Source organism: Paroedura picta, chromosome 10, assembly GCF_049243985.1.
Source record: "Paroedura picta isolate Pp20150507F chromosome 10, Ppicta_v3.0, whole genome shotgun sequence".
Lineage (NCBI taxonomy): Eukaryota > Metazoa > Chordata > Lepidosauria > Squamata > Gekkonidae > Paroedura > Paroedura picta.
Window position 1 is genome coordinate 49807853 of NC_135378.1, and position 27929 is coordinate 49835781.

The window sequence follows — 27929 nt, forward strand, 5'->3', positions numbered from 1 at the left end:
ATGATCCGCAGAGAGAGTACCAACAATTCCCATTGTCAATGCTGCTACTCCTCTTTAAAGCCTCTGGATTAGTTACAGAGTAGAGAGGATGAGGTAAGGACTTATTTTGTTACATTTCTATACCTTATGACTTTTGTCACTTCTTCATGGATTGGCCTGCAGTTTCCATTTGTTGATACCCAGACTAAAGCGATAACCACCTGGCACAAATAATGAAAATTTCCTTCCCTCATTCTTGTCTACATTGATATGAACTGTATCTCCTGAATCCTATACTACCCCCCACCCCCAGTTACACACTTTAGGGACACCAGCATCATCATATCAAGTAACTTATTATGCTATCTATTTCCCTGGTTCTGACAAGGAAAATGCAACCATAAAACTTTTAATAATTATTTATATGATTGTTAGTATGGGGGGAAAGAGTCACAATTAATTTGAGTTTAGTATGCAGGAAAAATGGAAGATCATCCATGCATCTTTAAAAAAAACAGCTCTACTGCTATATAACAGCTATATAACCCCCCCACTGGCCAACAAAACATATAAAGTATTAAATGTTTTTTAAATACATGCCTTCTCAAATAAACTCAGGGCAGCTAGCTTCAGAATACATACATTTAGGCACAGATAAGCACAAGGGACATATGTGTCTCAATGCTGCTGCTTCTTAATATGATCAGAAAAATATTTATGCAGGAAACTACTCAGTAAGTCTTGAAATGCTCATACCTTACTAGATTAATTTCTCATTAAAAAGAAACTATTTCTAATTTGGAACATACACAGTAAACCATACTTTTAATTAAACAATATTTCTTTAAATGAAACATGCATTTTGAAGGTATCATAAGTGAACATTATATATTTGAAAGGAAAGTTGAAGTGTGTATTATACCATAGTTCTGAATAAATATTTTCTCATTCTCCTGGCCAGGCATTCAAGCACAGCCCTACCTGACAAGTATAAGAGAAGTTACTCTTCTATAATCAGTAGGCGTAAAGACGACACCAACTCTTCTGGTTTCTGAAGGCTGCAATTTTAAATGGAGCCTTTCAAAAGTAGATCTACTATATTCATGTTCTTTTTGCAGTTCATCCTGCAAAAATAAAATAAAGCCACCATATTATGAAACGCTTACAATGCACTGATTTGTAAAGTTCTGTTATTTGTGTATGTGTGTCAGTTCTCCCCGCCCCACATAACATAAACCAACACATTTAGGTCTTTGGGGGCCAAGGATTACACCAGAGGACAACTTTTATTATGGGTGGATCATCTTTTTGGCAGACTCAGGAAATCCTGTTTTATTACGTAGTTGTAGTAGCCAGAACATTTTTGATTATCCTTTGAGGAAACTATTTTTAGAATGCTAGCTAGGCACAGCAGAAATTATCAATACCTCCCAGTTAAGCATGAGCTCTCACTATCAACACTATCACAGTTGGAGGCAACTGAAATAGAACTTCTGATTGGTCAAAATTGCCTGTGCAATCAGTGCAGCCATCTAAAATTTTTGCACAGTATAGCAGAGGCTATACTTTTCTTATGACATGGAACCCAAGTACTGCTATTTAGCTTTTAGTACTTTCCTTAGCTCAAGACTCACCAAACCATGGTTTGCTAGTCACATGTGGCTCTTCTGCAGGTACAGAGCTCTTCACAAGGAGAGGTGCCAGCTTGTTGGAACATCCATGGAGATTTGGGGGATTGAGCCTGGGGAAGGTGGGGTTTGGAGAGGGGATGGACTCAGTGGGATATGATGCCATAAAGTCCACCCTCCAAAGCAGCCACTTTTCCCATGGGGAACTGACCTTAATTACCTGGAGCTCAATTTCAATATCAGGAGATCTCCAGCTACTAGCTGGAAGTTGGCAACAGTATTCACAGGCCACCACAATTTGTAGTTTCCACAGCATCAAAGCATTATTTTTTGCTTCCAGGATGAATTGTCAAATGTCTGTTCCCATGCAACTGCCACCAATATTGGTCCTCTTTGCAAAGCTAACTGCCAGTCCTGACAATCCCATGGAGCCATTTTATTGTTTGTTATAAGATGGACTGTTAGCCTATCCTCCAGTGCACATGTACAAACTATCTAAAACTTCCAGCTCTCAAAATTATGATATAACTCAGACAGTCAGTACACGTCACCACCTTTAGCGACACATTTACACTACGAATCCTGACCTGATTCACATATACAGAGACCTGAAAAAAAAGCTGTCTTAGGAACAAAGTTTTCTTGTTTTTGTGTGCTTTTGCTGCACTAACTAAACACTATCTGGCTTGAGAAATGCTTCACTCTTTGTCATAGACTGTGTATAATAGGACTCATTTTTCTCTAACCTAATAATATTCCTGGTCTTTCCATTGTACCGGTGGAAAATGTCTAGTCAGAAAGATCATTTATTCACCAAAGAATATGAAATATGTATCAGGGAACAGATTATCTCTTTTCAAAGGCAGTTTTGGATAGTCAGATAAATTACTCTCGGCAAAGACATTAATTCAGACCAGGAGCCTGCTGAAGAATATATTTTGGGCATCAATGCTCCTATCCACGCAGCCTTTCCCTACTGTGTTTGTGAGAACATTGCAGCTGTAGTAGTAGTAGTAGTAGTAGTAGTAGTAGTAGTAGTAGTAGTAGTAGTAAAGTCAAAGAAAAGAGGAGCCATGGCATTTAGAGGAGCTTCATTCTGTTCTTATGAGCTGAAGTTTCCAGTGCCAGAGCTGGAATAATGCCCCATTCAACTTTGTTCCTGAACATTGGAAATTCCAGCTTTGAGTATCCAATAAGGATGGAAGTGCATTATAAAAGATTAATTTGAAAACTTTTTTTTTGAGAAAGTATAATTTCAGGAAAATTTAATGGCAAAATTTATAAATCCAAGCAGTTAAAACCGCCTTTCACTATCTAAATGCAAATTAAACATTTCACGATAATTGCCATTTTTCATGCACAAAAAAAGAAGTGTGTTGAAAGCAGAAGTTGGCAGAGATTTTTTTAAAAAATTGTTTACTGCAAGCAGACAGATTCAATTCCAATATAGAAAAATCAGGATTTACCCTGTGAGAAGATTCTTCTGTCAATCTAAATTCATTGGTTGTGAAATTGAGAGATTGGACATTTGCGCCAAACCTATACAAACCAAGGTTAAAAAAAAAGATGTGAATAAAACATTTTTAAAAAATTAGGTTATACACAATAGGGGAAAAGTCTATGTTTTGTAAGCAATTTTGGGTTGCTGCTAATTCTTGTTCTATTGTTTCATTGTGAAATAATTTTTAATACGAACGCTATACAATTTCAACCAATGCCCAAAGTAGTCTCCCACTCCCCTAGCCCCCCTCCTCTTCTGCACAGCATTAGACTGTGCTGAGGGCCTGTATTTTATTATACCATTATAATCACCAGCCATTTTTACCATCTACACCAAGCTCGATGTTCCAAGGTGTTGGATGGGCTCTATTTTAACCAGTTAGATATTGCCATCTTTTGTGGTCGGGATGTGTTTTTAAGGGTTTTTTACCATATATTTTATTGGTTATTATGTGACTTCTTTCTTTTTTCTTGTAAACCGCCACGAGCCAGTTTTCACCGAGAGCATGCGGTAAAGAAGTTTAAAAAAATATTAAAAATGCTCTCAATTAAAAATGGAGATACTAATGCCGAGAAGCAGTCAAAGCTACGTGCAGCTTGGGTATTTCTTTAAGATTAAAGACATTTTAGATAGCAATAATGAAAACCAGATTGTAAAAAGAAATTGCAAGTGGTATTCTTAAATAGTTATATTCATTACCATTTGCTAAGAAGACTCATTGAAGCTTCAGGATCAGGATAATATGACAAAGGCAGAAGTTGTAACATAACTGGGAAAGATGAAGGATTTCTTAGCGTGAAATATTTTACCTAAATGATTTTGAAAAACATTAAGATTAATACTATATATAGTGGTGTAAAATTCAAGTTCAGAGAAAATAATACATCTTGAGATCCAAGACATTTACAATTAGTTTCTGAAATATTATCAAACATTTACATTTAATTCAATACTTAGTACATCTGAAATTGCAAAATTAAATACATTATCCATTTGGAAGGAAAGCATCTTAGAATATGAAATTATTATTATTATTATTATTATTATTATTATTATTATTATTATTATTATTATTATTATTATTATTATATTTGTTACTCGCCTCTCCCCCAATAAAAAAACCTCATACAATAAAATAACACACACAAAAACATAAACATAGTCAGTACAGTAAACCAAGATGCAGCAAAAACATATAAGCCTAAACTAACCCCCCTCTGATACCCTTTCTAAGTGGGGGGAGGAAGGTAAGGATCCCAGTTGTTCTTCGATACTGCCGCTATAGCTGCTATATGGGGGGCCAGACCAATCTTGCAGGCCAGCCTCACCCAATGACCTGGTGGAAGAGCTCCATTTTGCAGGCCCTGCAGAATGCTGAAAGCTCCCGCAGGGCCCGCAGCTCCTCCGGGAGCTCATTCCACCAGGTCGGGGCCAGAACTAAAAAGACCAAAAAATTATTGTTCTTAACCGAATGTAGTAGTGCAGTATACCATGCAAATAAATAACATCCTGCAACTGCAGATGAAGTTTTCCCCATCCACATAATTCTCCAACAGCAATTTGAATAACAAGTTTAGCCCAAAATATTATTTTTGTTAAAAAAAAGTTTTACCAATTATCGTATTTATATTCCACTTCCTTCCTTCATGCAACTACTCAAAGTGGTGCATGGGGGTTTCCCAAGCACTGAGCACTCAGACCAGCTTAGCATACGCAAGACTGATCTAACACATGACTTCCAACCATAACTTGAGAACCCTGTAAATTAGTTTTCAATCTTTGTGAAATATCACCTCATAAAACATTTAATATTTTTTTCCTTTCAAAACTAGCATCAAAACATAAGATATCACCAGCGGTTTTGACAAGAACATTAATTTTTAAAAAATCTATAAACACTCTCACCATGCTATTCATCGGTGCAGCTGCACTGAAATTCAATGTATGGTTAATCTCTGTAACCAGGTGGGGCAGAGAGAATGCAAATGATTCCTCTTCAGGACTCTTTGGATGAATGACATGAATAACTTCCCCAAAATTTCTCCTGTTGAATTGACAACAAATATCTTTGAAAAATAAAGCCTGTCACTCCTACTGCCTCAACATATGATCTCTCTCAGGAAAAATATCTTAAAAAAATTAATTCTCACCTACCATGATAGAACTGGGCATATTCATACTCAACTAAGTACTAGCTTGCTGTGCTGATATATATCTAAATGATCCATGTAATACACACAAGTTAAAGGATGAACTCAGTTCCAAGAATTTCAGGTTGTACGCTTTTCTAAAAAGTATTGTACACGTTTCTAAAAAGAGTAGATGTGAAATGTTTAATACTTTACTGCCAGTGACCACTGAATGTTGATGCAGGATCCCACCTAGTAGGGATGGGCATGAACCAGGAAAATGTAGGGTTCAGTTCGTGATTTGTAGATGAACCATAAATTGAATTGGGAGGCTTGTTCATGAACCAAAGTGGTTTGTGCAGTTCGTAGCTCTGCAAACCCCAACGAAAGGAACTACAATCCCTCTCAACGGGGCTTGCAGAAAACCCGAGAAACAGCTGAGTGGCAGGGAGCAGCTATTTAAAAGGATTAATATTAGGTCTACATATATTCCATCAAAATACTGGTAAGACAGCTCAATGTTGCTGAATTTAAGAATATAAGCCTACTTTATACAGACCTGCATGTTTCACTATGCTTAATTTTTTGCCATTTTTCATGAAGTTCATACGCAAGACCAGAATCCACACTGCCTGTTGAACTGTCCAAAGAAAGGCTCTTTTCCCAAAGAAGATTGGCTAAAAATCCAAAAACAAATAATGTTCAATTTTACAGATATAAAGGTGGGACAGGAAACTTGTTTCCTTTCCTCCTAACCACAGCTACAGCATTTTTTGGCTCACCATTTTTATGCTATGGTAAACAAAGCAGCCTGTCCTATTCTCTATGCAGAAATATCTAGCATGGTGGTGTGGTTAGAAGATTGAACAGGGAAGTCCTGGATTTCACCCACCATTTTGTGATGCAGTCTGCTGTCGGACCTCAGACCAATTACCCTCACCTAGCCTAATAGGGTTGCCAGCTCCAGGTTGGGAAACATCTGCTGATGAAGGGAACGAGAAGGGCAGGATTTGAGGATCGGAGGAACTCCAAATAATATAATCATAGAGTTGGAAGGGGCCATACAGGCCATCTAGTCCAATCCCCTGCTCAATACCACAGAGTCCACCTTCCAAGGTGATCATTTTCTTCAGGTAAACTGATCTTGGTCACCTGGAGATCAGTTGTAATCCCTGAGGATTTCTACCTCCACCTGGAGACTGGCAGTCCTACAGCCTAATCTAACAGTGGTTGTGAAGAAAAAATGATGGAGGACCATTTGAAGAACTGTTGTGAAAGGGCAGAAGTGAAATGTGTAACTCTGCAGTTCCATAGTCCCTTTCAAAGAAGCCACTGATCTACAACAGATAATATAAAATAAAACTGTCAGCAAAGAAGGCTGCTAAAATTTAAAATGAAAACTATAGGTCATCAATCCACACTACAGCCCCTCCTGATTTGTTTGTTGGTGCCTACTTGCTAGTTTTGGGAATGAAATGCTAAGGATTTTGAATTGAAACGAAACAAGTAGGAGACATTTCCTACTTGTTTACTGACTAGCAAAGCTCTGAGCTCATCCCAGATGGATACACCACAAATAAACTAGGGCCTTTCTCATGTATCTGGGTTTGGCAACTATCTTTATGTGCCCACGCAAGAAGCAAACCCTTTTCCTTTCTTTGGAAATCAAAACTCGGTAGCATCTATTTTCTCAAGAAAAAAGTCAACTCCCAAGTTTCCTCAAAGCAAAAATTCCTTTACAAGGGGTTCTGAGGAATAGCCTTTATATCTAACGGGAGCACGCACTCAGAAGCAGATTCCGCCACAGGACCATGCTCTGCAGGATTTTGTATGATCCCCAGGCATCTTGCAATTAGCCTATGGCAGCCATTGTGTGGTAGCACTGACCCCCCTCTCAATATTCTAGATGTGCCCAATAGATCAGGGATAAGGGACTTCAAATGTTCAGTAAAAAGGGGATATTTTGTTACCAGTCCTTAAATTGTAGTCATTAGGACCAGAAATATGTCAGATTTTTCTACCCCACAATTACCTGTTTCAGACATTCTCAAGGAACAGTATGTATCATAATGTATTATGGCTTCAAAATGAAGATCCCCTAGCTGAAAAACATTGAAAGTTTCACAAATCAACATAATATATATGTTAATAAAAAAGGAACAGAAACAAGTTTTATCAAACATAATTTTCTCCAAATAAGACTTTACATGAGCAGAGGGATGGAAAAACACACAATTTGAAGACATTTTGCATTTGAAATATATGGTTTGGCTTTAACAGGTTCTTTTAACATGGAAAAAAGGAACTTACAGCATTGATTCTGCAGGGAAAAGCATGTGGAGTACATATTAGGGGTATGTAACTGGTTAATATGAGCCCCCCCCCATCAAAAAAATATCATTTTCAGATATTCTTTCAACCTGATATAGATGGGGATGAATTGTGGCTATCCAAAATGTCCAAGCCCCAAAAAGTCCTACAGATTTTTGGGATTCTTTGGGACTGCCAGATAGCTGAGGTTAAAAGACATTTAAAGAGATTGCAGTCTCTTTAAATGCCTTCCAGGTGAACTTTCTATTTGGAGAAGGCATTTAAAGCCACTGCAAGTTCTCTCAATGCCACTGGAGTTCGCTCCAAGCTGAAGTCACAGCTTGGAGAAGGCATTTAAAGTGACTCTTTAAACACCTTCCCCTCCCCATTGGAAATATTGAAGGATGGAGGCACCTTCACCTTGAAGGATGGAAGCACCTTCTTTGGGTCCAATGTCCAATCTTTTTGAAACTGGGTGAAGGGTGTTTTTTCTTTTTAGGTACAGGCTGCAAATTTAGTGTGTCTGCCAAATTTAGTGTGAGAGCCAGTTTTGTGTAGTGGTTAGGAGTGCGGACTTCTAATCTGGCGAGTCGGGTTCGATTCTGCGCTCCCCCACATGCATCCAGCTGGGTGACCTTGGGCTCGCCAGGCACTGATAAAATTGCTCTGACCGAGCAGTGATATCAGGGCTCTCTCAGCCTCACCCACCCCACAGGGTGTCTGTTGTGGGGAGAGGAATGTGAAGGTGACTGTAAGCCGCTTTGAGCCTCCTTCGGGTAGGGAAAAGCGGCATATAAGAACCAACTCTTCTTCTTCTTCTTCAAAAAATAACCTCCCCCAGAGCTCCAGATACCCATATAGTGGTTCTCCATTCTACCCTCTGAGGGCCATTGACTATAATTGTCCCTATAGGGTACAATGGAGCTGGAAAAAAATCAGGATTCCTGAATATTTACCAAATCTAAATACTATCCCGGTATTAGGGTTTGGTAATATCAAGAAATATCTATTTCATTTTGGTTCAATATACCTGAACCTGAAATATCGGGGGGGGGGGGGGGGAGGCTGCACACCCCTAGTGCTTATCTACAAACACTTGAGCATTCACTTTCTACCACTTGCAGCAATCAATAAAATGATGGCTACTTTTGCTTCTCCCACTCCCTGAAATCATTCCGATCAAAGAACGTTATAAAACAAGTTTCACATGAAAGATACTTTGTTTTAGTGAGCTTGTACAAGGTAATATATATTTCATAAAATCTGAAATAGTTCTCCTATCCTTAAATTCTGATTACTTTAACAAATCTACTACGTCTAAAAATAGTCATGACAATTTAGAAACTCAACAAACCATAACAGTTCAATACTATACCTGAGATAAAGTAGAATAAATCTGTAATGGTATCTCAACTACTGTTCCAATATTTGTATTCACAAAAACACTGGAAAATAAACTTATAACAGGTTCTTTGATATGGAGTTTCAAAGAAAATACATTCCAACAGCCCGGAGGTAGAGTCAAAGGATCAGTGAAGTTCAGAATCTAAAGGTGAAAACATCAGAGCAAGGTGACTATAGATAACACATATTTTACTTTCATTTTACATTTTTTGCTTCTAATGCTAAAATTTTATGTAGAAGACACTACCAGGATTAAATACAGAGAGTTAAAAAGCAAACATATGGCAATAAAATCACCACTGCTTTCTCCCATCCCCTTCTTGCTTCACAGCACATAAGACTGTGTGATTGCAATTCATCCTTTGCTATCAGCAGCCCTCCCAAGGGTAGACCACTGTGTTCACCACAGGGCTGCACACAAAGAAGGGGCTGGATCAGATCCTAAGTTTTAAAATCTATACAAATGAGTTTCATTATTCAAGTATCAGAAGGCTGCATGCATTCCTAAGTTCTGTGATTATTTTGTACATGTGGATTTAGGCAATAATTGCAAAATTAATCACTCAGGCCATCTCAGTTGATTGTCAACAAAGAACAGAAGATATGTAGGCAATTCCTGGAAAAGTCTCAATGGGAATACAAGACAAAGCAGCTGTCTCTGATCAGTACATAGGGTTTTCAGTACCCTGAGGAGCTTCCTTTGTCTCCCATAACCAATGAAAAAACAAAATGATACATGCAAATAAGCAAATCTATTAAAATGTTCATAAATTACACCAGGCATATAATTTAACTTCTCTGGTTTTCAAAGTGCTTGGCCAAAATTATAAGAGAAGAAAGGCTGCCCCTCCCCACTGAAAGAAACATGCACAGAAGATCCTAAAACAACTACTTACCTTTAAAATATCATTTGTTTCTCTTGCAACATAGACATCATTTAGCACTATATCTGAATCAAAATTGTTTGTAAACCATATAGACCAAGATGTTGAAATACTGTGATGTGGCTCTATGTGAAATGCCGTCATAAATGGATCAGTGCCATAGTACCTAAAATAAAGGTTAAAAATATATATGAGATGTCCTTATCGAGTGCTTAAAACTATTTTATTTATTTCAAAATTACACAAAATTACAATAAACTTCATAAATGAATAAACACAAGGTTCAGAACAAAAATATAAAATGTTATAAATACTATAAAGGCTTATTCACTGCCTGATAAACTGTAGTAAAGTGATTTCTGGCAGAATTCTTAAGGTGGGAGAGTTGCACAGGGTGAGCACCACCAATGAGTAACTCATTTTTAATATTAATTTTAATGTATTCTGTTATAAACTACAGATACAATGTATAGATTTCTGAGGATGAGGGGTGGCTCAAGTATAAACAGACAGAGCAGTTTATATACTGTAAACACACCACTCTAGGAGACAGGATACAAGTACATAAAACCATTCTAAAACATTCATACATTTTTGATGGCATTCATATAAATGTACAAACTACCTCCCCTAAAAACATTATGTTTTTGAGATAACATATACCCCCTTCCACATTACAGCCACCTATTTCCACTATACAATTGTATAGTTTTGAATATTGTGGTGCACATCTCATGAAAAACTTACCTTTCCATTACAGCGTGGGAAAGGCATGCTTTTTGGAAGGTATCACTGCCTAGCAGATTTATCCTGTCATCAGCAACATGATTGTTTTCATGTCCACACAGTGTGCCTGTATCAAGAAAAAGGACATCTCATTTCAGAGTTTCTAAAGAAATGCCTGTTAAAGCCTAGGGGGGAAAATATAAAAACTGGAAAAGACAAAGACTATCAAATGCTCCCCCCTCCATCCCACCCAAAATAAAAATAAATGAAAAACTATTTCAGGCTAATAAATGACTTTTCACAGCATTGGTTTTTTTAAAAAAAGTTATAGCTAATCGATACTCCATCAGTCAAGTAAATCTAAGATTCAAATGGAATAATGTTGGTGATTACAACATTGTTATTGTATTTGACTAGAGCTGAAGGCAGCAACACGCTTAGGACTTGATATGAGAAAAGCACTTTAAATCAGTTTATGCCAAAGTAGTGAGAAGAAAGGACCCTCATCTACTGTGAGTCCTAGTCATGCTGTTGTACCTTCCCAGATGGTGAGGTGTACACTGTATCTCATTCTATTCTCTTCAGGTTCCGTTGGTTTTAGATTTGTAAATTGTTATAGACCTTAGCCTCTCTGTTGCTGTGTATATAGCAGAGAATTGGAATCTAAATACTATACCTTTACAAACAATGGAAGCAACTTTCGTGAAATTTGTGGCTGAAGATGGCAGCATTATTGGCTCAAACAGCACAGAAAACATTTCTTTCTGTGACAAATGCTTTACATCCTACCAAAAAATAAAAAGCACAATATTACAATTTTAGCAGCTGTAAATTTTATCTACATGACAATTTAACTTGTAGTCACTACAGATCATTATATGACTATTTGACTAACCAACGTGTACATCCATTCTGCACAAAGTTCTGCTGAGGGCTTGACAGAGCAATTTCAGTATGTGGCACACCTGCACCTGGAGGTCAGCTTACGAGTGCCACGAAAGCAGCCATGAAAAGGACCCTTATTCTATCCACTGCAGATGCTATCCATTTTAGTCCAGGAAACTTTACTTACTTCAAAATGCAGAACTAAAGTTCTTCTTTGGGACATACCACAATGCCTACATAAAGCCATTCCAGTTACAGCAACTATCAAATAGGTTGTGGACCTAATTTAAGCTGTTAGAACTAACTTTAAGAACCCTAAACAATTGGACCCAGAATATCTGAAAGGCGGCTTCCTCCCCATCGGTCAAACCAGATATTCACGTCTGCAGATGATGCTCTCCTACAGGAACCACATACTAAAGACAGTCTGATTGAGAAATCTTGGATCATTGGAACAGAACTTGCACCATTTTACCCTATCCCTGTTGATGGTTAGAAGACCTTTATGCAGTCGTTAGTGATATGATCATACGCTTCCTTGACCTTCCTTTAAAGATTAAGAGGTCCTCTAGAAAAGTCCCTAAATAACCACAATTATTCCTAGAAATAATAAGCATGGAATACTCATGTCGGCGAAGAGCCTCTTGTGGCGCAGAGTGGTAAGGCAGCCGTCTGAAAGCTTTGCCCATGAGGCTGGGAGTTCAATCCCAGCAGCCGGCTCAAGGTTGACTCAGCCTTCCATCCTTCCGAGGTCGGTGAAATGAGTACCCAGCTTGCTGGGGGGTAAACGGTCATGACTGGGGAAGGCACTGGCAAACCACCCCGTATTGAGTCTGCCATGAAAACGCTGGAGGGCGTCACCCCAAGGGTCAGACATGACTCGGTGCTTGCACAGGGGATACCTTTACCTTTACCTTTACTCATGTCGGCAAAGTTCCCTTTCAAAAGATGTATGTTGTTGAAGAGAAACACTGAACTTTCATTCCAATTACATTAACTTGAAGAGTGTTATTCCTACACTCTCCAGAATCTGCCTGGTACTCCACTCACAGTTTTAAAACTAAGCAGAACAAACAGGGCCCCACAAAAATGTAGCTGAAAAGATAGTCATCACAGAGCAAGCAGAAAACGTTCTGTTCTACTCCCCAGTGCTCTTGGGGGAACAGACCAGGTACATTATCTCTTAAGACATAGAAACAGATTGTTGGAATGTCTATTAGCATTTCAGAGAGAAGTGAATAGAGGGCTATATTTCCATCTTATCTCCTGAGCATTGGAATCTTCAGTACAAAGACAGATGGGAAATAAAGCCCCTTTGCTCATTCCCTCAGCTCTCAACTTTGCTAGAATCTTCTCTCCTTCTTTCTTAGCAAAAACATTTCCCTTTCCAGTAAGCTGGATGAAGGGAGTTTAGAAAGAACAAGAGATGGACAGAAAATTATTATTTCCTTAAAGTATACTGGTGCAAAAGGAGCATGAAAGAGTAGCAGACAAAGTTTTTAGATTAGGAACCACAATCTTCCCTTTTCCCTCCCATTCATTTTCAAAGTCCTTTATGTGGTTCCCACTCGCTGTGACAATTTTGCTTCATTATTTTAGTCAAGTCCAGGTAGTCTCCTTACACTGTTGAAAACTTTCACACTGGGGCTGGTTAATTCACAGTTTTTGAGCTCTTCAACACTGCTATTCTGTGCAAATGTACATAAACAGAGTCAAATATTGTTTTTTCTAGCTGTGTATCACCTATTCTGGCAGGTAGTGGCTCTCCAAAGTCTCAGGCAGAGAAAGATTTATTTTACCAAAACCTGCAACCCAAGATCCTTTAACTGGAAATGTCAGCGAGTACACTTGAGACCTCCAGAATGAAAAGGATTTGCTCCATCACTGGCTCATGCCCCCTCTTTAAGCATGAACTGTTCCCTAACTCAAATCAGATGGAGATATCCCACACTTTCCAAGTTACTGTATTGATCTATTTTTCAGTTATACCGTTTTTCATGTTCTGACAACTCAGAAGGCTAGAGTTCTGTCAGTGTAGAGTCAACAATTTACCACAGAGTTCTTCGATTCCCATGACTTCAGCAGCTATTTCTCAAGAGTTAATATGTATGTATGTATGTATGGTAAGAGGTAAGAGCCTCTTGTGGTGCAGAGTGGTAAGGCAGCCATCTGAAAGCTTTGCCCATAAGGCTGGGAGTTCAATCCCAGCAGCCGGCTCAAGGTTGACTCAGCCTTCCATCCTTCCGAGGTCGGTAAAATGAGTACCCAGCTTGCTGGGGGGTAAACAGTCATGACTGGGGAAGGCACTGGCAAACCACCCCGTATTGAGTCTGCCATGAAAACGCTAGAGGGCGTCACCCCAAGGGTCAGACATGACTCAGTGCTTGCACAGGGGATACCTTTACCTTTATGTGTGTATGTGTGTATGTGTATGTGTGTATGTATGTGTGTGTGTGTATGTGTGTGTGTATGTGTATGTGTTATATATGTATATATATATGATTTTTGGATTTTTCTCTAATTTCCATCCCAGTTTTTTAAAGCAAACGTCAGAACCTAAATCTTTAAAGGAAGGCCTTTAATCAGATGCTTCCAGCCTAAGAAATCAAAATTGATGTACCAATTACTGTCAGGCTGCATACAGTTAAGGAACACTCTTATCAAATATTTTAAGTATGTAGATATGAAAAACATAATTACCTGCACATACAAAAGGTTGGTGCCCGAATGCAACACATAGAGGATTACTGGATAATAATCTGTCCAAAAAGAGCACACACAAACCCAAGGTCAAACCTCCACTACCAGTTTTGTGTACTAACATTGACAGTTACCCAGACAAACTGCAAAGCTGCATTCAGATCTTGTGACCTACCTGAGGCATGTGTTTTGTTCACTGCTACATAAACAACAAAAAGGTTTTCCAGTATGTATTGTCTAAGGTCCACAAATTCATGCTGCATGTTTTCCACTCGGACCATTAAGCTTATTTCTAGCAGCATCAGACCATCAGGTACAAAGCAGCAATTCTGCAATAAAATTGCACCAATTATTTATTTGTTTACTTTAAACCTTCTGTGCTGCACAGAATTCTGTAACCAAAATACAATGCTAAGAATACTACATTCAGAACCATACCAATGCTAATAACAAGCCAGGTATATGGTTGAGGCAGTTTTATGGGGTTATGTTTTACGTGGCTATGTTTTTATTGTTTATGATGCAAACTGCTGCAAGCCCTTTGGGGAGCGGCAGTCTATAAATCGAAATAAATAAGTAAGTAAGTAAGTAAGTAAGTAAGTAAGTAAGTAAATAAAATATCATGGAAAAACAGTAAAGGGGTGGAGACAGGAGCCCATCCTCCCCCCACCATGCCACAATGTGCCTAACCAGAATCAGATCCCATGGCCAGAAGAAGAGTATGCATGCAGATGGAACTTTAGACATTGGAGGGCTCTATCTAATACAGGAAGACAAAAAGCGTACACCATACCTTAAAATGCTGGTGCAATTTGTTCTGCAAACTGCATTCAAGACGAACTTTTACATGACTGACATTCTTAGTTTCTGCCTGGAAAAATTAAAACAAACAGAATAAGGTCTACATTCAAGCTAAATACCATAGAAAATACAGTGCATGGCTATAAATAAAGAAATACTGTGTATGGCTGTAAATACATTTATAATTAGTAATTCGAAAGCAATTTGCATTGTGGACATTGCATGAAGTATCAAAAAGTGGAATTATTGATGTTTAACAAGGTAGATGTTCCAGCTACAAGCCTTCAGTATAAATACATTCGCTAGTTTCATCAAAATTCATTCATCCTTTTTGTGAAAAAGTATCTAAATTGAACACTGGCTACATATAACCTAATGTAGGAAAAATCAAACACGACACTGACTTAGGTTCCCCAAAGGGCTGCAGACAATATAGCCGAGCAGAGCAAGTAGGACACAGTGATCAATGAGGCAGGAGATGTATATAAATAACAGAGAAGATTAATTGATTTGGGAACATCTACTGGTGCATTGCCTGGGGCAGGAGCACACGAGTACGAATGGTGGCAGCAGTAGCAATGGCTCAATGGGTCAATGGCCACAGAAACCACTGCAGCAGCAGCGGCAGGAACAGCAGTGGGAATGGCCACAGCAGCAGTGTCAATAGCCATGGTGGCAGCGGTAGCCATCCAGACTCAGGGCTCGCCTTCATCATCCACCGCCATGCCCATTCCTTCTGTGACCAAGAGCCCTGGTCTCCTCCTGGCTTCATACCGGGATATAGGAGCCAGGGCTGGGGGGTGCACCGAGCCACGGAAGATAGCTGGTGGAGGAGGAGGCTTGGCCGAGAGGCATGGGAGCCATAGTGGCATGTTGCTCTGGGGAAAAGGGAGCCGTGCACAAGACAGGCAAGGCAAGGTGAGGTAAGGGCAGCTGTGGTGTGCTCCACCTTCGTCATCCACTGAACCTCGGTGCCTACTAAGTTCAGCCAGGCTTGGCCGGTAAGTGAGACAGCAGCTCCCCCAATCCCCTCCAGGCCTTCCCATGGCGGATGGAAGGAGAGCCAAAGCCAACTGCAGCCCGGGGGGAGTTGTGAGGCCAGCCTGGCCACAAATGCCAGGCCAGCCCAGGCCAGCAGCCAGGCAGGAGCCACCCGTAAGAGCCAACATTGAGGAGACCCAGGATGGGGAGCAGGATGCCCTTCTCAAGTGTGATGGAAGTGGCAATTCAATAATCAGATTGTGGCAGATTATGTGTTCCCCCATAATCTATGACAATCTGATTCTCGTGCATGTCTTTTTCGTTTAAAGGTTGGTTTCAAACAACAGTTCTGAAGAGAGCCTCCCTCCAACATTCCATCCCCCTCCTGAAAGGGGACTGGATGCTGGAGCAGCCCCTCTGAGACTCAAATTATTATTATTATTATTATTATTATTATTATTATTATTATTATTATTATTATTATTATTATTATTATTATTATATCTCGCCACTCCCTTGCGGAGTTCCTCTGGGGACGGACGGGCTCCTGTCTGTCACAACTGTGTTTCTATGCTGTCTAAATGTTTTACCAAAGTAACCATATAGCACAAATTGAGCAATTCTGTCATTATTAAAATTATTTTTAAAAGAATGTGATTCAAGGAAAAAGAACCTAGCAATGCTTATAAATTATATACAGAAAAGGGTTAAAACCAGTTCTTAGTAGTAACACTGCCATGGTTAGTGAAGGGCCACAAATGCCTGTCTAAAACAGAATAGGAATAACAATTACATTTCATTCTCTTGCTCAAGAATCCCTGGACAATCCCACATGGGGGAGCTGTAGCACACAGAACATAATTAAACCCTTAGACCAATTTTTCAAAAATAGTTTAGAAACTTTTTCCTTTCACCACCACAGTTCTCAGGTAAAGAAATGCCTCACAACAAAGTATTGCTCTAACAACAATTGCTGATGCGCGAACCCCAGAAAACTTCCACATGATCACTCACAATGAAAAGCCACATTAATGAGTCGGTTTTTAAGAGCTGAAACAATGTAGAGAATTTAGAAACTCTTAGTATCATTATGTCTAAGAAAAACGTGGGTCCATTACCGGACCCTCTTCACCTGCCTTCTACCACATCATGCAGAAATGACGATGAAGTTTGCAAGTCAATGCTTTAAAGATTAAAGTGTTAGCACTTTCCTGGTGCGTTTGCTGTTTATTGCATTTCATTAAAATGCCTGCAAATAAGCACAACAACATTCTGTACAAAGTCCATTTTTTAAAAGACTGAACAAGTGTTACTGGAGAACAACCCATCTATTTCTTGACTTATACATAAAAGATGACCTGACATTATAGGACCTTGCTAGCCAGGACAGCAGGATGAGTCATGCAGAAAGTAAGGGGAGTGGAACAACTGAATATAGCAGCAGAAGCGATGAGAAAGTAAGGAATGAGAGACTCTTCATCAAATGGAGGAGTTTTCAAGCACATCCACAGCACGGGTCTCTGTTCAAATCAGAGCACAGGATTCTACTTGACTGGGGCAGAACTGGTTTATGCATACTGATCCCATTGCATCATGAACTATTTTTGTATATGTAGACATTTATCTTAAAGTATTTCTGCCTCACTTTTTCAAAGCTTACAAAAATAAAAACTCAGCACAGAGACTAAGAGGTGCACAACAGCAAATCAGAAGAGGCTACACTGAATTAGTTCTCTGACTAGATATTCCAAATCTAAAGCTACATACAAGGTCTTGTGACCAGGGGATTTTGGATCAATTCAAATTCCATTACACATCGCTCATTAGGTAGATCCAAATTGTTTGCCTCAAGGATACAACTTATCTATGCAAAATATGCCAAGGGCACAGAGTAGTCACAGTTCACCAGCAACATTTTTTACCTCTTAGCTACTACAAGCCTACAACTACCACAGCAGCTAGAAGAAATAACTGCACTACATAGCAATTGCAACTTACTTTGTGACACAATATGAAGACAAAGGACAACTACAACAGAAACATGAGCATACAACCTTGATGTTTTAATGGTTGATCAACTGCACAATATACTCACACAGGACTGACAAGCCATGTGCAAAGAACAGATCATTTCTTCAGCTGCACTGCATCAAATTCAAATTCTTTGTAACACATAAATAATGCTGATGTTACTCTACTCTCACCCAAAAGAGTCTACAGTAACCACAGTCATTTCAATGAAAAACTGTAGTCATCACTTAGCTTAATGTAATATAGGAAGCTAAAGCAGTTATTTTTGAAGAACAAAAACCACACACAGTTCCTAACCATTACTGAATATTTATTTTAAAATACTGTACCAGTGTTTGTGAGATCTGGATACTGTTGATATGTGGAAGCAGTAAGTATGTATTTGCTAGCTGCTTTCTAGATTCTTTTGAAATAGTCCTTGAAGTTCCCATTCCAAAGACCTAGAGCAAAAAAGAGCATTAACTAGTTACAAATAATTCTGATGAAAAGTTAACACTGTTTTAGCACTCGACAAGTATGCTCTAAAATAGCTAGTAGAACACAATAAATTATTCATAATTAGAACTGCTATCATATGAATGTTACAGTGTGGAAGGACATTCAAGATATTTCCCAAACTCCCAGCCAAGGACTCAAAGAAAGAGTAGGGCTGCTATGTTAGTCTTACAGAGGTATTGTACATATGGCTTCTGAAAAAAAATTAGTCACCATGTTGCATCCACATTTACCTACATTAGGTAAATGAAAAGCTGGTCTATGAAAAGAAAAACACTGGGCCTTCTATGTATCGAACAACAAACATGATATTAAAACATGCAGAAAATTTCACAAATGAGTAATGTGATTTTAGGCTGCTCAAAATGAGGTTGAAAATCAAGTGTATTCACACTTAATGCTTTCTTTTTTAAAGTGTGTGTTTCAGTGGTATGTAGCATATTATATAGATGCCTAACTCCAGTTTTCTGGATTTAGGCATCTATAAAGGTTATTTGATAACCAGCTTGACCTGAGAGAACTGTTCTCTATCTAGCTCCCCGGAGATCCTTCTGAAATGCCTTCTCCCTTTCCCAAATGCCATCTCAAGACTGTTTAAAAATCAGTTTGTGCTGAGGATGAGTGAAGTCAAAGCAATCCATCATTATATAAGATTATCAGGATTCTATTTACTGGCTTTTCTTGTTCAACAGTGTTGAGCACCATTCTCCATACAGCAAATAACTCTGCTGCTGCCCCAGGTGACCGTCACAAAGAGTCCTTCAGCAGATAGTAGTTGAAAGGGTATGTAGGGAGCAAGTAAGCCAAAGACAGATAAACTATCCTGCCTGATTTTCCTGTTGCGAGATTGTCATCAGAAACAAACTGATAATTTTCTCAACTCATTTACTTCCTACCTAGATCATCTATTCCATACTATCGTGCCAGCTCAGCCAGTCCAGATGGCTTCACCATGCTAGCTGGGATTCAATCAAGAAAAATATGTGGAAGGAAGTAAAACCTCATGAATCTCAAATGTGGCAAGATCTTTATAGACGATGTGACAGATGAGGTTGCAGCAAGTACAAAGAAAAGACACTGGATATCCATCAGAGAGGTGGAGAAAATGGGAGATGGAAGCCAATGCAAATGGCACTGGAACAAGCAGACCCCTCAAATATTATTTCTATGGCTGAGTTATAGTTTTATCTTTCCCCAAAAAAACCTTTCAGTAACAATGAAAAAAATACACAAGCAAAGAGGTCTGGTGAGACGGTAGAGACGTATATGTAGCAGCGTGTCCAATGAGCTAACAATGGTCCTAAATTAGAAGACTGGGAGAAACCCTAATTATGTGTTAATCTCAGGGTTATTAGTCTCAGATTTGTGCTAGTCAGTCTAATTATGTGTTAGTCTCAGAAGTTCTCATAGCACCAAAGGACAAGGACATCTGAACATGGCTCACAGTGCAACTTCAATTAAATTGTACTTGACTTCACTGGAGCAACTGCATGTCAGCACCAGTTTTATAACAGTGGTTGACTACTTACTAAGATCAAGCAATCATGAGAAACAGACACAGAAATGAACCAAGAGATAGTGTCTGGGACATAATCCATTCATCTGCAAAACTTCCTTTTCTACGATTTCCATTTAAATGATTGCTTTTCAAAGTCCCTCCATCCCTACTTCAAGTAATATATATCAGCACACTGTTTACAGGCTGTCTCATACTACTGTGAAACCAACAGATCCAATCCAGGCCTTTTTGTACAAGGGCCAGAACTGCAGCTATGCCGTGGTCACCATATCATGAAAACCTATGAACGAGCTACCTCTTAGTCTTGGAATCACCACTTTACACTTCAAGACTGAAAGACACAAGAGGGATTTCTGTAAAACAATGTCCTGCATCCAGAAAACAGCAACATCCAGAGGCTGCACCAGGTGCTATGTGAAGAAGATTACTCTCACAATCCTAATGGCAGTAGAACAAAGACAAAAACCCGTGTGCTTCAGGGGGCTTTGGCCCCATTGGAACTGTGATACACTTTGCCAGTGTTATTGATATGAAAACATCTTATGCTGCATGTACAGCCAGGCTGTGCAACGGTCGCTATGGAAGTGGGGGGAGGGTTACAGTGAGGGGGGAATTCTCACAAACTTTGGAAGCGTGCCAGAATTACCTCAGGGGAAAGAGATGCTACAAAGCTTCTGAAAGAGGTGGTCACCATCTTCGGCACCCCTCAGGGAGAAAAGAGGCCATGTAACAGCTGGAGCTAGCTGTTACAAGTGAGGTGAGCTGCCACTCCCTCTCATTCTGCCACCTGCTTTCTTAAAGCTGCAGCGATTGTGGGCCTCCTGTTGTCCACATGCCATGAACTTTCTGGAAGCTTTCTTTTTTCGACCCAAGGCCTTCCTGCTGCCTTCCTATATCACAAGGAAGAATGGTTGGAAGCAGAAGTGGCCAAGCTCAATTAGAGTCCTCTGGTGGAAATGGGGATGGAGCGCCATGCTGCACTGCCACCAACTGTCCTTCAGCAGCCTCACTGCTGTTTTGTTTATTGCAGGGGAAACCCCCAAACAGAGAAGTTAGGTGGGGATGGGCCCTGCCTTGGTCCCTCCCCCTTACCTGATCTCTCTCTCTCTGTCTCTCTGTCTCTCTGTCTGTCTGTCTGTCTGTCTGTCTCTCTCTCTCTCTCTCTCATGGTGGGGGGGATGTTTGATGTTTTCACATAATCCTCAAATGAAAATTTGATTCTCACTAGTTTTTAAAATTTGTAACCATGAACTATCAGCAGTTTCTTTTTTGTCCAGTGTGATATCATTTGAGAAGAAGTGTCTTCTAGGTCTGAAGCCAGTGAATAAAAAAATTACCTGATATGAAAATACTCCATGAGATGAGGTATTTATAAATAATGAACTTTCAAAACTGCCCTCTTCAATTGGAAGAAACAGTACTCTGAAATAAATTTTCCCCATTGCTGGAATCACCTACAGATAAAATAAAGGTGTCTGATGTTCAATATTCGTAGTTGCATTGCTTTTATGACAGCTTTGTAAATAAAAAAGATGTCACCACCCAATCTCTTTCCCACTAGACTGCTTACCCCCTTAATAAACTCCTTTGTGCCTCACCCCCAATGAGATGGAAGGCAGGGACAGAGCTAGGATGGGTAGCTATCATCAGCACTGTGCTAAATTTATATGGCACTCAATTGATTGGGACTGCTCTTTCTCCCTCACAGAACAAAAGCAAAGACAATGGTAATACAAGCCAGTAAGTCTAGAGGTTACCTAATTCTCTCTGGCAGAAAAAGAAAGAACAGCCAGAGAAAGGGAAAGCACCTGGAAGCAATTCTTACACTCAGTGAAAATCTGGATTCCTTTCTTCACTGATAATCAGTATTCACGCTAGTGTGCCAAGAACTGTAGGGAAATTGTTTAATTTATGGTATTTTAGATGGGCTTCTTAAAATGGTATCATAAGCAAGGTGACTTTAATGGCCAGTTCTGTGCACAATACCAAGTTTTACTAATTATGTTGCAAGTGAGTCCATATGGATTTGGAATTTGCAACAAGTTATAATAACACTTCTAGCCAAATTCCAAGGAAAACATTGTTTAGCTTTCCTTTATTAAAAAGGATTTCAAGCTATGCCATATATCAGTATGAGTGTGATTTTAAAATCCATTCCACATTATTGGTTTTGAAGCACATTTCCCTGTCCCTTGGTATTGATGTTATTATAAGTCTTGCCCAAAACCTTTGGAAGGGTAGTCTTTTTATTCATGCTACATGCATCTAGAAAAATAGGCTAATATTAGCAAAAAAAGGAGAAAGATATGATATGTATCAAAGCCATAATATACAAAAAAGTTTACATTTGACTGTGGGCCCAAAATGTCCTTGTAGCAAGAGGTCTGTAATAAGAAGCATCTGATCCTGTGACCCCAGAACAGTAATTCAAGACAAATACACTTGATTTTTAACTGCTATAATACATACAAAATGTACTATAGTATTACAATGTGCAGTAGAACAAAAGGAAAGCTGATATGAAAATACAGCATTCCTTTCAGAGCTACAGGCATTTAAGCATTCTTCATTTCAGTTCATATTTGTTCATCTGTTTTAATTTCAGTTTGGTAGTATCAGGGCTGAGCCAAAAAAGGAGGCCTGTGTCACATTTTATCATATTGCATACACTTTTTTTTCATAATTTGTTTTGTGGTGGCCCCCTGCAGAAACATGTCCTGCCAATGCACTGTCCCAATATAATACATTTTGTTGAGGGAGAACTTCACAAAGAGCCTCTTTGCAGGCCTGATCCCAAAGTTCCTTTGTTCATACCAATAGTGTTTATTTGAGAACATTGGGCTCAGACATAGTAGAAAGACACTTGTTGATAGAGAACAAAATGATCAGGAAATTAGGGAAGAGGAACCACAACATGAATGCCTTAGGCCAAAGAAAGCATGAACTTTGGGCAGTCTGCCACAGCATATTTTCAAATGTATAGTAGCACTCACCCTGCCATAAACAGGAGACACATGAAAATGCCTCGAAGTTGCAAACACTGAATTTACTATAACTTCACTATCCTTACTGGGGTTGTAGGCATACAAAATTTTAGCTTTTGGTAGTCCCAGTAACCTAGGAGTGAAAAAGAAAGTGGGAAAAGCATGAAAAACAAATACTGATTGGTACTTTTCACTGCATGCACAAACTGGAAGTAATCAGGACAAAATTCAATTATCCATCGCATATTTAGTTCTATTAATGTAAAAATCATTTGAGGTAGACCAGCATTCTAGACTTTTCTCTGTTCACAGGGCTATAATTTGATTCAGAATTCAGGAAAACGCTTGCTTTAAAATTTGCTTTACTTGTTAATTCCAATTATATCCTGCCTTTCTCTCCCACAAGATTTTGTTCTCCAGTCCTCCATTTTATCAGGATGCCAGACCCCTTGGTGGGTCCACTCCCAGGCCCAACCTTTCTGCTACCAATCAGTTGGCTAACAGGTGAAGACCTGTCAGCCGTAATACAAGCAAATGAAATAATTTTCAAGCTGGTGATGGCAAATAACAGTTTATTCCACTATAAACAATTCCTCAAACTTCCAAAACATCAAACGAACTCCTAGGTATTTTTTTGTTTTCGGTATCTTCATCAGTGATGTAAAATACTGTTTAACCTTTAATAATAAGTCCTCTTTAAATGAATTCTTATCATATATCAGAAGGATATGACCTTAATCCTATGGTAATATGTATGTGGTTCAGTCTCCCAATGTTTCTATAGTATCCATTATACAGAGGTCTACAAATACTAGCATCACCAAGTGTAAATGCTCTTTAGTAGTGACCCCAAATACAGCATTCCTTTCAGAGCTACAGACATTTAAGCATTCTTAATTTCAGTTAATATTTGTTCATCTGTTTTAATTTCAGTTTGGTAGTATCAGGGCTGAGCCAAAAAGGGAGGCCTGTGTCACATGCATTTTATCATATTGCATACACTTTTTTTTCATAATTTGTTTTGTGGTGGCCCCCTGCAGAAAGATGTCCCCGCCTATGCACTGTCCCAATATAATACATTTTGTTGAGGGCAGAACTTCACAAAGAGCCTCTTTGCAGGCCTGATCACAAAGGCTCTCTGCCACCAATCAGTTGGCTGGGGGGGGGGGAACTTACTGCAAAAAAGGGTCTCACCCAAAAAATTTAATCCCCAGTATCACTTCAACCCTGGAAATTATGTAGACACATCAGGGAACCACTCTGGATTTGGAGCAAAATCTCTATGGCAGAAACTAACCCTACTGAATTTTTACCCAAAACTAGAGCATTGTCCAATGTTCCTGAAGTGCCTATGTCACTTCCGTATTGCTGGAAGTCATATTGGGAATGTAGCTGAAACTGAGTGAGACTCCCTGCCCCCAGTAAGCCCACTCCCCATCCACCACTGGCCACCACCAAAAAGGACCTGGTAACCCTATATTTTATCCTTGCAACAACCCTGTGAGGTAGGTTATACTGAGAAAATGTGACTGGTCCAAGGTCCACCCAGGAAGCTTTGATAGCAGAAAGTAGAATTAAAGGTGGGTATCCCCAATTCTTGTCCAACACTCTAACCACTACACAGGACCAGTTACTGGGCTACTGGGTCCCTTTTGCTGGCAAGTCTCCCACCAGTTGTCAGGTCATGTCTGACAGCCCTGTATAACCCCCCAAGGCCAGTCAACTCACTGAAATCAGAATTACGGATGACAGGAAGCAACTTAAATACTGAGGCTGGTAAACTGAAGGCCTCATTCAGACATAATGCTAAAGCATGATTTATTGCTATGTAAATTAGAATGAGAGAATCTTGGGTTCATCTGCTCCCCTGCCTCTAATGTAATGATATGTATCACAAGCTAGTTCATTACTTCCTGGTTTTCAGAAATCCATAGTTTGCCATTACATCTGAGCCAGTAAACTATGACTAGCACTTGCTCTTAAAAAAACAGGATTTGTAGAACAAGTATGTATCATGTAACAGCAACTTGGCTTGTTGAAAAAACAGAAAGTAACCAACAAGCAAGAGGAAGTGGGGCAGGAAACTCAAACTCAAGATTTCTGCTAGGCTTATTCTCATAGCACTAACCCAAGTTTTAGCAACATACATGAACTTTCTTATTTGTTGGCTTGTTGAAAAACCAGAAAGTAATCAAATAGCAAGAGGAGGTGAGGCAGGAAACACAAACTCAAGACTTCTGCTAGGCTTATTCTCATAGCACCACCCAAGTTTTAGCAACATACACTGTTGTTCATTCTATTAATACATATATACAGATAGGAAAATCAGTTTGATAACCAATGTTAATTCTAAGTTGCCAAGCAACAAAGAAAGGGAAACAATGTTTATGGTGATCACTACAAGATGAAAGCAGGGGATAAAATATTGCTTTGACAAAACAATCTGTTAATACATTGAGATACTCTTCCCCGTGTTATGGAAGTATAACAGATACTCACTGCATTCCAAAATGGAGAATTGAAGGCTGAAAATGGAGAATCCTCCCATTAGACATTTTTGCAGAGAAGCTGCAAAAGGAAGAGCAATTATTATTAGCTTACAAGTTTCTAAAAAGATAGCATATTTGATATAATGTATCAAGTAACATCTGGCTTCCTGTATATCAACATTGTACTATCTGGAGCCTAAGAATACAGTGGGATGGATCCAGCCAGCTTTTTCAATCACTCTCTCCCAATTGTCCTCCATACTATGTCTCTATTTCAAATGGGTTTTGTACATTCAGGTCCCATAATTCTTAGCACAGCAATTTTAGATGGGCAGAGAAAATCTTGCCTTCTTTTTACACCAGCAGAAAAGCTGGCTGGATCCAGTCCAAACATTTCCCCACATCCTATTCAGATTCCACAGTCACACCATTTCACATGTATAAGAGCTTGGACTGTCTACGAATGATGAAAGTGCTTCCAATAGTAGCAACATATCAACATTAACTAGGTGCCTAAAAAAATCCTAAATTATTTGCTTCAATGAGCCTCACTTTAAGAAATGTCCTGGGACCATTACTTCAAAAACAGACCTAACAGTATATTTTTAAAAAACCTTCTTTATTTGTGCCATTTCTGTAACTACATAAATGACTGGTAACTTCTAAAGAAAAATAAGCAGATTCCAGTGAAGAACATGAACAGAACTTTGGAAAGGCATTAAGATGTAAGTTTACTGAGATACAGATGAACCTTGTATTTAAAGAGCAATTCACCTATTAACTGACTATACAACAGGATTATGACACATTCTAAATTCTGCATCTGAATTTACTATCAATAACAGCATTTTTACATATAACAAAGAGATACTGTGTTATAAACAGGTAACGCTCAGAAGTTCACATTAATATTAAACAAGATGGGACCCATGAGAATTTACAGGGGAGGGCTTATCCCGTCACCCCATCTTTGCTTCTTCCTTTCTTGTTCTAATTCCATCTTCTCATTGTTCCTACTTGGTGTTTTCTCAGCAGCCATAGACTTAGGACAGAAAGTACACATCTAATGAAAATGTCCTCTGTACTCCCTGTGCTCCAAGTTGTTGCTGCTGCAGGTCATCTGTTGGTGCTGGGTTGGAGGGAAAAGAATCTCAGATCCAACACCCCATGAGCCAGGTGGTGCAGAAAGAGACTCAGCAAGGGGAGAACAGGAAGAAAAAGCAGTGGGAAGGCCAGAAATCTTTTATCTTCCACTGTCACCTTGCCCTTGGACATTGCATAAAAAACCACAACAGTAGACCAATAGTAGAAATTTTAATGATGTAAAGGTCCAAATCTACAAAGGTCATATGTAACATGACTGTGACTTTAATATTCAAGAGGGCCACTGGCATGGAGAACGTGGCTCAAGAAATGGGCTTATTCCTGACATCAAACATTTAAGTTTGGCACCCTGTGGGCAAGGAGGATTTTTGGTGTCACAATGAAAAAAGGCCAGTTTGTCTTACATAGTTGATGCAAATAGAGTAGGGTCTTCATAACCAATTTAATTGATGAGGAGTTACATAAGGGAGCACATAGTTCTTGGTCTGAAGTTGCTTAAGAGCAGTGGACCCTTTAATACAGTTCCTCATGTTGTGGTGACTTCCAACCATAAAATTATGCAAGTGTTCTTTCACAGAAATTAAACCGAAACTGACCAATGGCATGAAGATCCATTGTTCATGACTGTATATAAATTGGTTTTTCTCCAGGGTTTCTCAGTTCAGTTCTGCTTCTTGTCCCACCAAGCTGCGCCACCACCTGGAGCGCCTGGTGGGAGACTGCGCTGCAGGCACTGCTGGAGCGGCTGGCAGCTGAGCAAGGGAGCCTGCAGGAGGAGCAGCAACAGTGGCAGCTCCCCCACCGGCCAAGGTGCTCACCCTGCCACAACTCCTGTGAAAGGGTCGTTTGACCCCCAAAGGGGTCCCGACCCTCAGGTTGAGAACCACTGCTTAAGAGTTTTAAAAGCACTAAGAATAGTAGGTCAAAATGAATCAACAACCAGAGTAGTTCTTTTTAAGCCTCAAATTATATTCCCTATGACTTATGTTAACCAATCATCTTGCTGCTGCAAATTAACCGTACCAACTGAAGCATCAAAGGCTACCCCATTTAGAGTACTTTACAGCAGTGGTCCCCAACCTTTTTGAGGCTGGGGACTGGCTGGGCAACTGCCCACCTGGGCATGCCGAGCATGCGTTCCCACGCCTGCGCATGCGTGCCCAGGCTGCGCATGCGCACATGCGTCATGCGAGGCCGAAATCGTGCATGCGCTGCCTGGCCTCGCATGTGCAATGCGCGGGCGAGGCCCTGCTTCCCTCTCCCCCCCTCCTGCAGTAAGAAGCTTCCCAGGCTGCAAGCTTGCGGCCTGGGAAGTTTTTTACTGCGGGGGGGCGGGGAGAAGGAGCCGCGGCCCGGCGCCAAGGCCTTCGCGGCCCGGT

The 27929-nt window shown here is 39.6% G+C and overlaps 1 protein-coding gene across 5 annotated transcripts in view; it reads right to left on the minus strand.

Moving 5' to 3' along the window:
- TMEM131L (transmembrane 131 like) overlaps window positions 1–27929 on the minus strand; it is an 81270-nt gene that overhangs the window by 19773 nt on the left and 33568 nt on the right. For 4 of the 5 annotated variants that reach the window (XM_077300060.1, XM_077300057.1, XM_077300058.1 and 1 more), the window contains 17 exons: window positions 25457–25525; window positions 22967–23090; window positions 21311–21427; window positions 18289–18399; window positions 14940–15017; window positions 14322–14475; window positions 14147–14205; window positions 11238–11346; window positions 10583–10688; window positions 9848–10001; window positions 8923–9093; window positions 7270–7339; window positions 5797–5914; window positions 5014–5152; window positions 3808–3917; window positions 3074–3146; window positions 961–1103 (listed from right to left, as the gene is read on the minus strand). In XM_077300060.1, the coding sequence (XP_077156175.1) occupies window positions 961–1103; window positions 3074–3146; window positions 3808–3917; window positions 5014–5152; window positions 5797–5914; window positions 7270–7339; window positions 8923–9093; window positions 9848–10001; window positions 10583–10688; window positions 11238–11346; window positions 14147–14205; window positions 14322–14475; window positions 14940–15017; window positions 18289–18399; window positions 21311–21427; window positions 22967–23090; window positions 25457–25525 (1905 nt within the window). The remainder of the gene's footprint in view (window positions 1–960; window positions 1104–3073; window positions 3147–3807; window positions 3918–5013; window positions 5153–5796; window positions 5915–7269; window positions 7340–8922; window positions 9094–9847; window positions 10002–10582; window positions 10689–11237; window positions 11347–14146; window positions 14206–14321; window positions 14476–14939; window positions 15018–18288; window positions 18400–21310; window positions 21428–22966; window positions 23091–25456; window positions 25526–27929) is intronic. The other variant, XM_077300061.1, reaches the window with a different exon arrangement.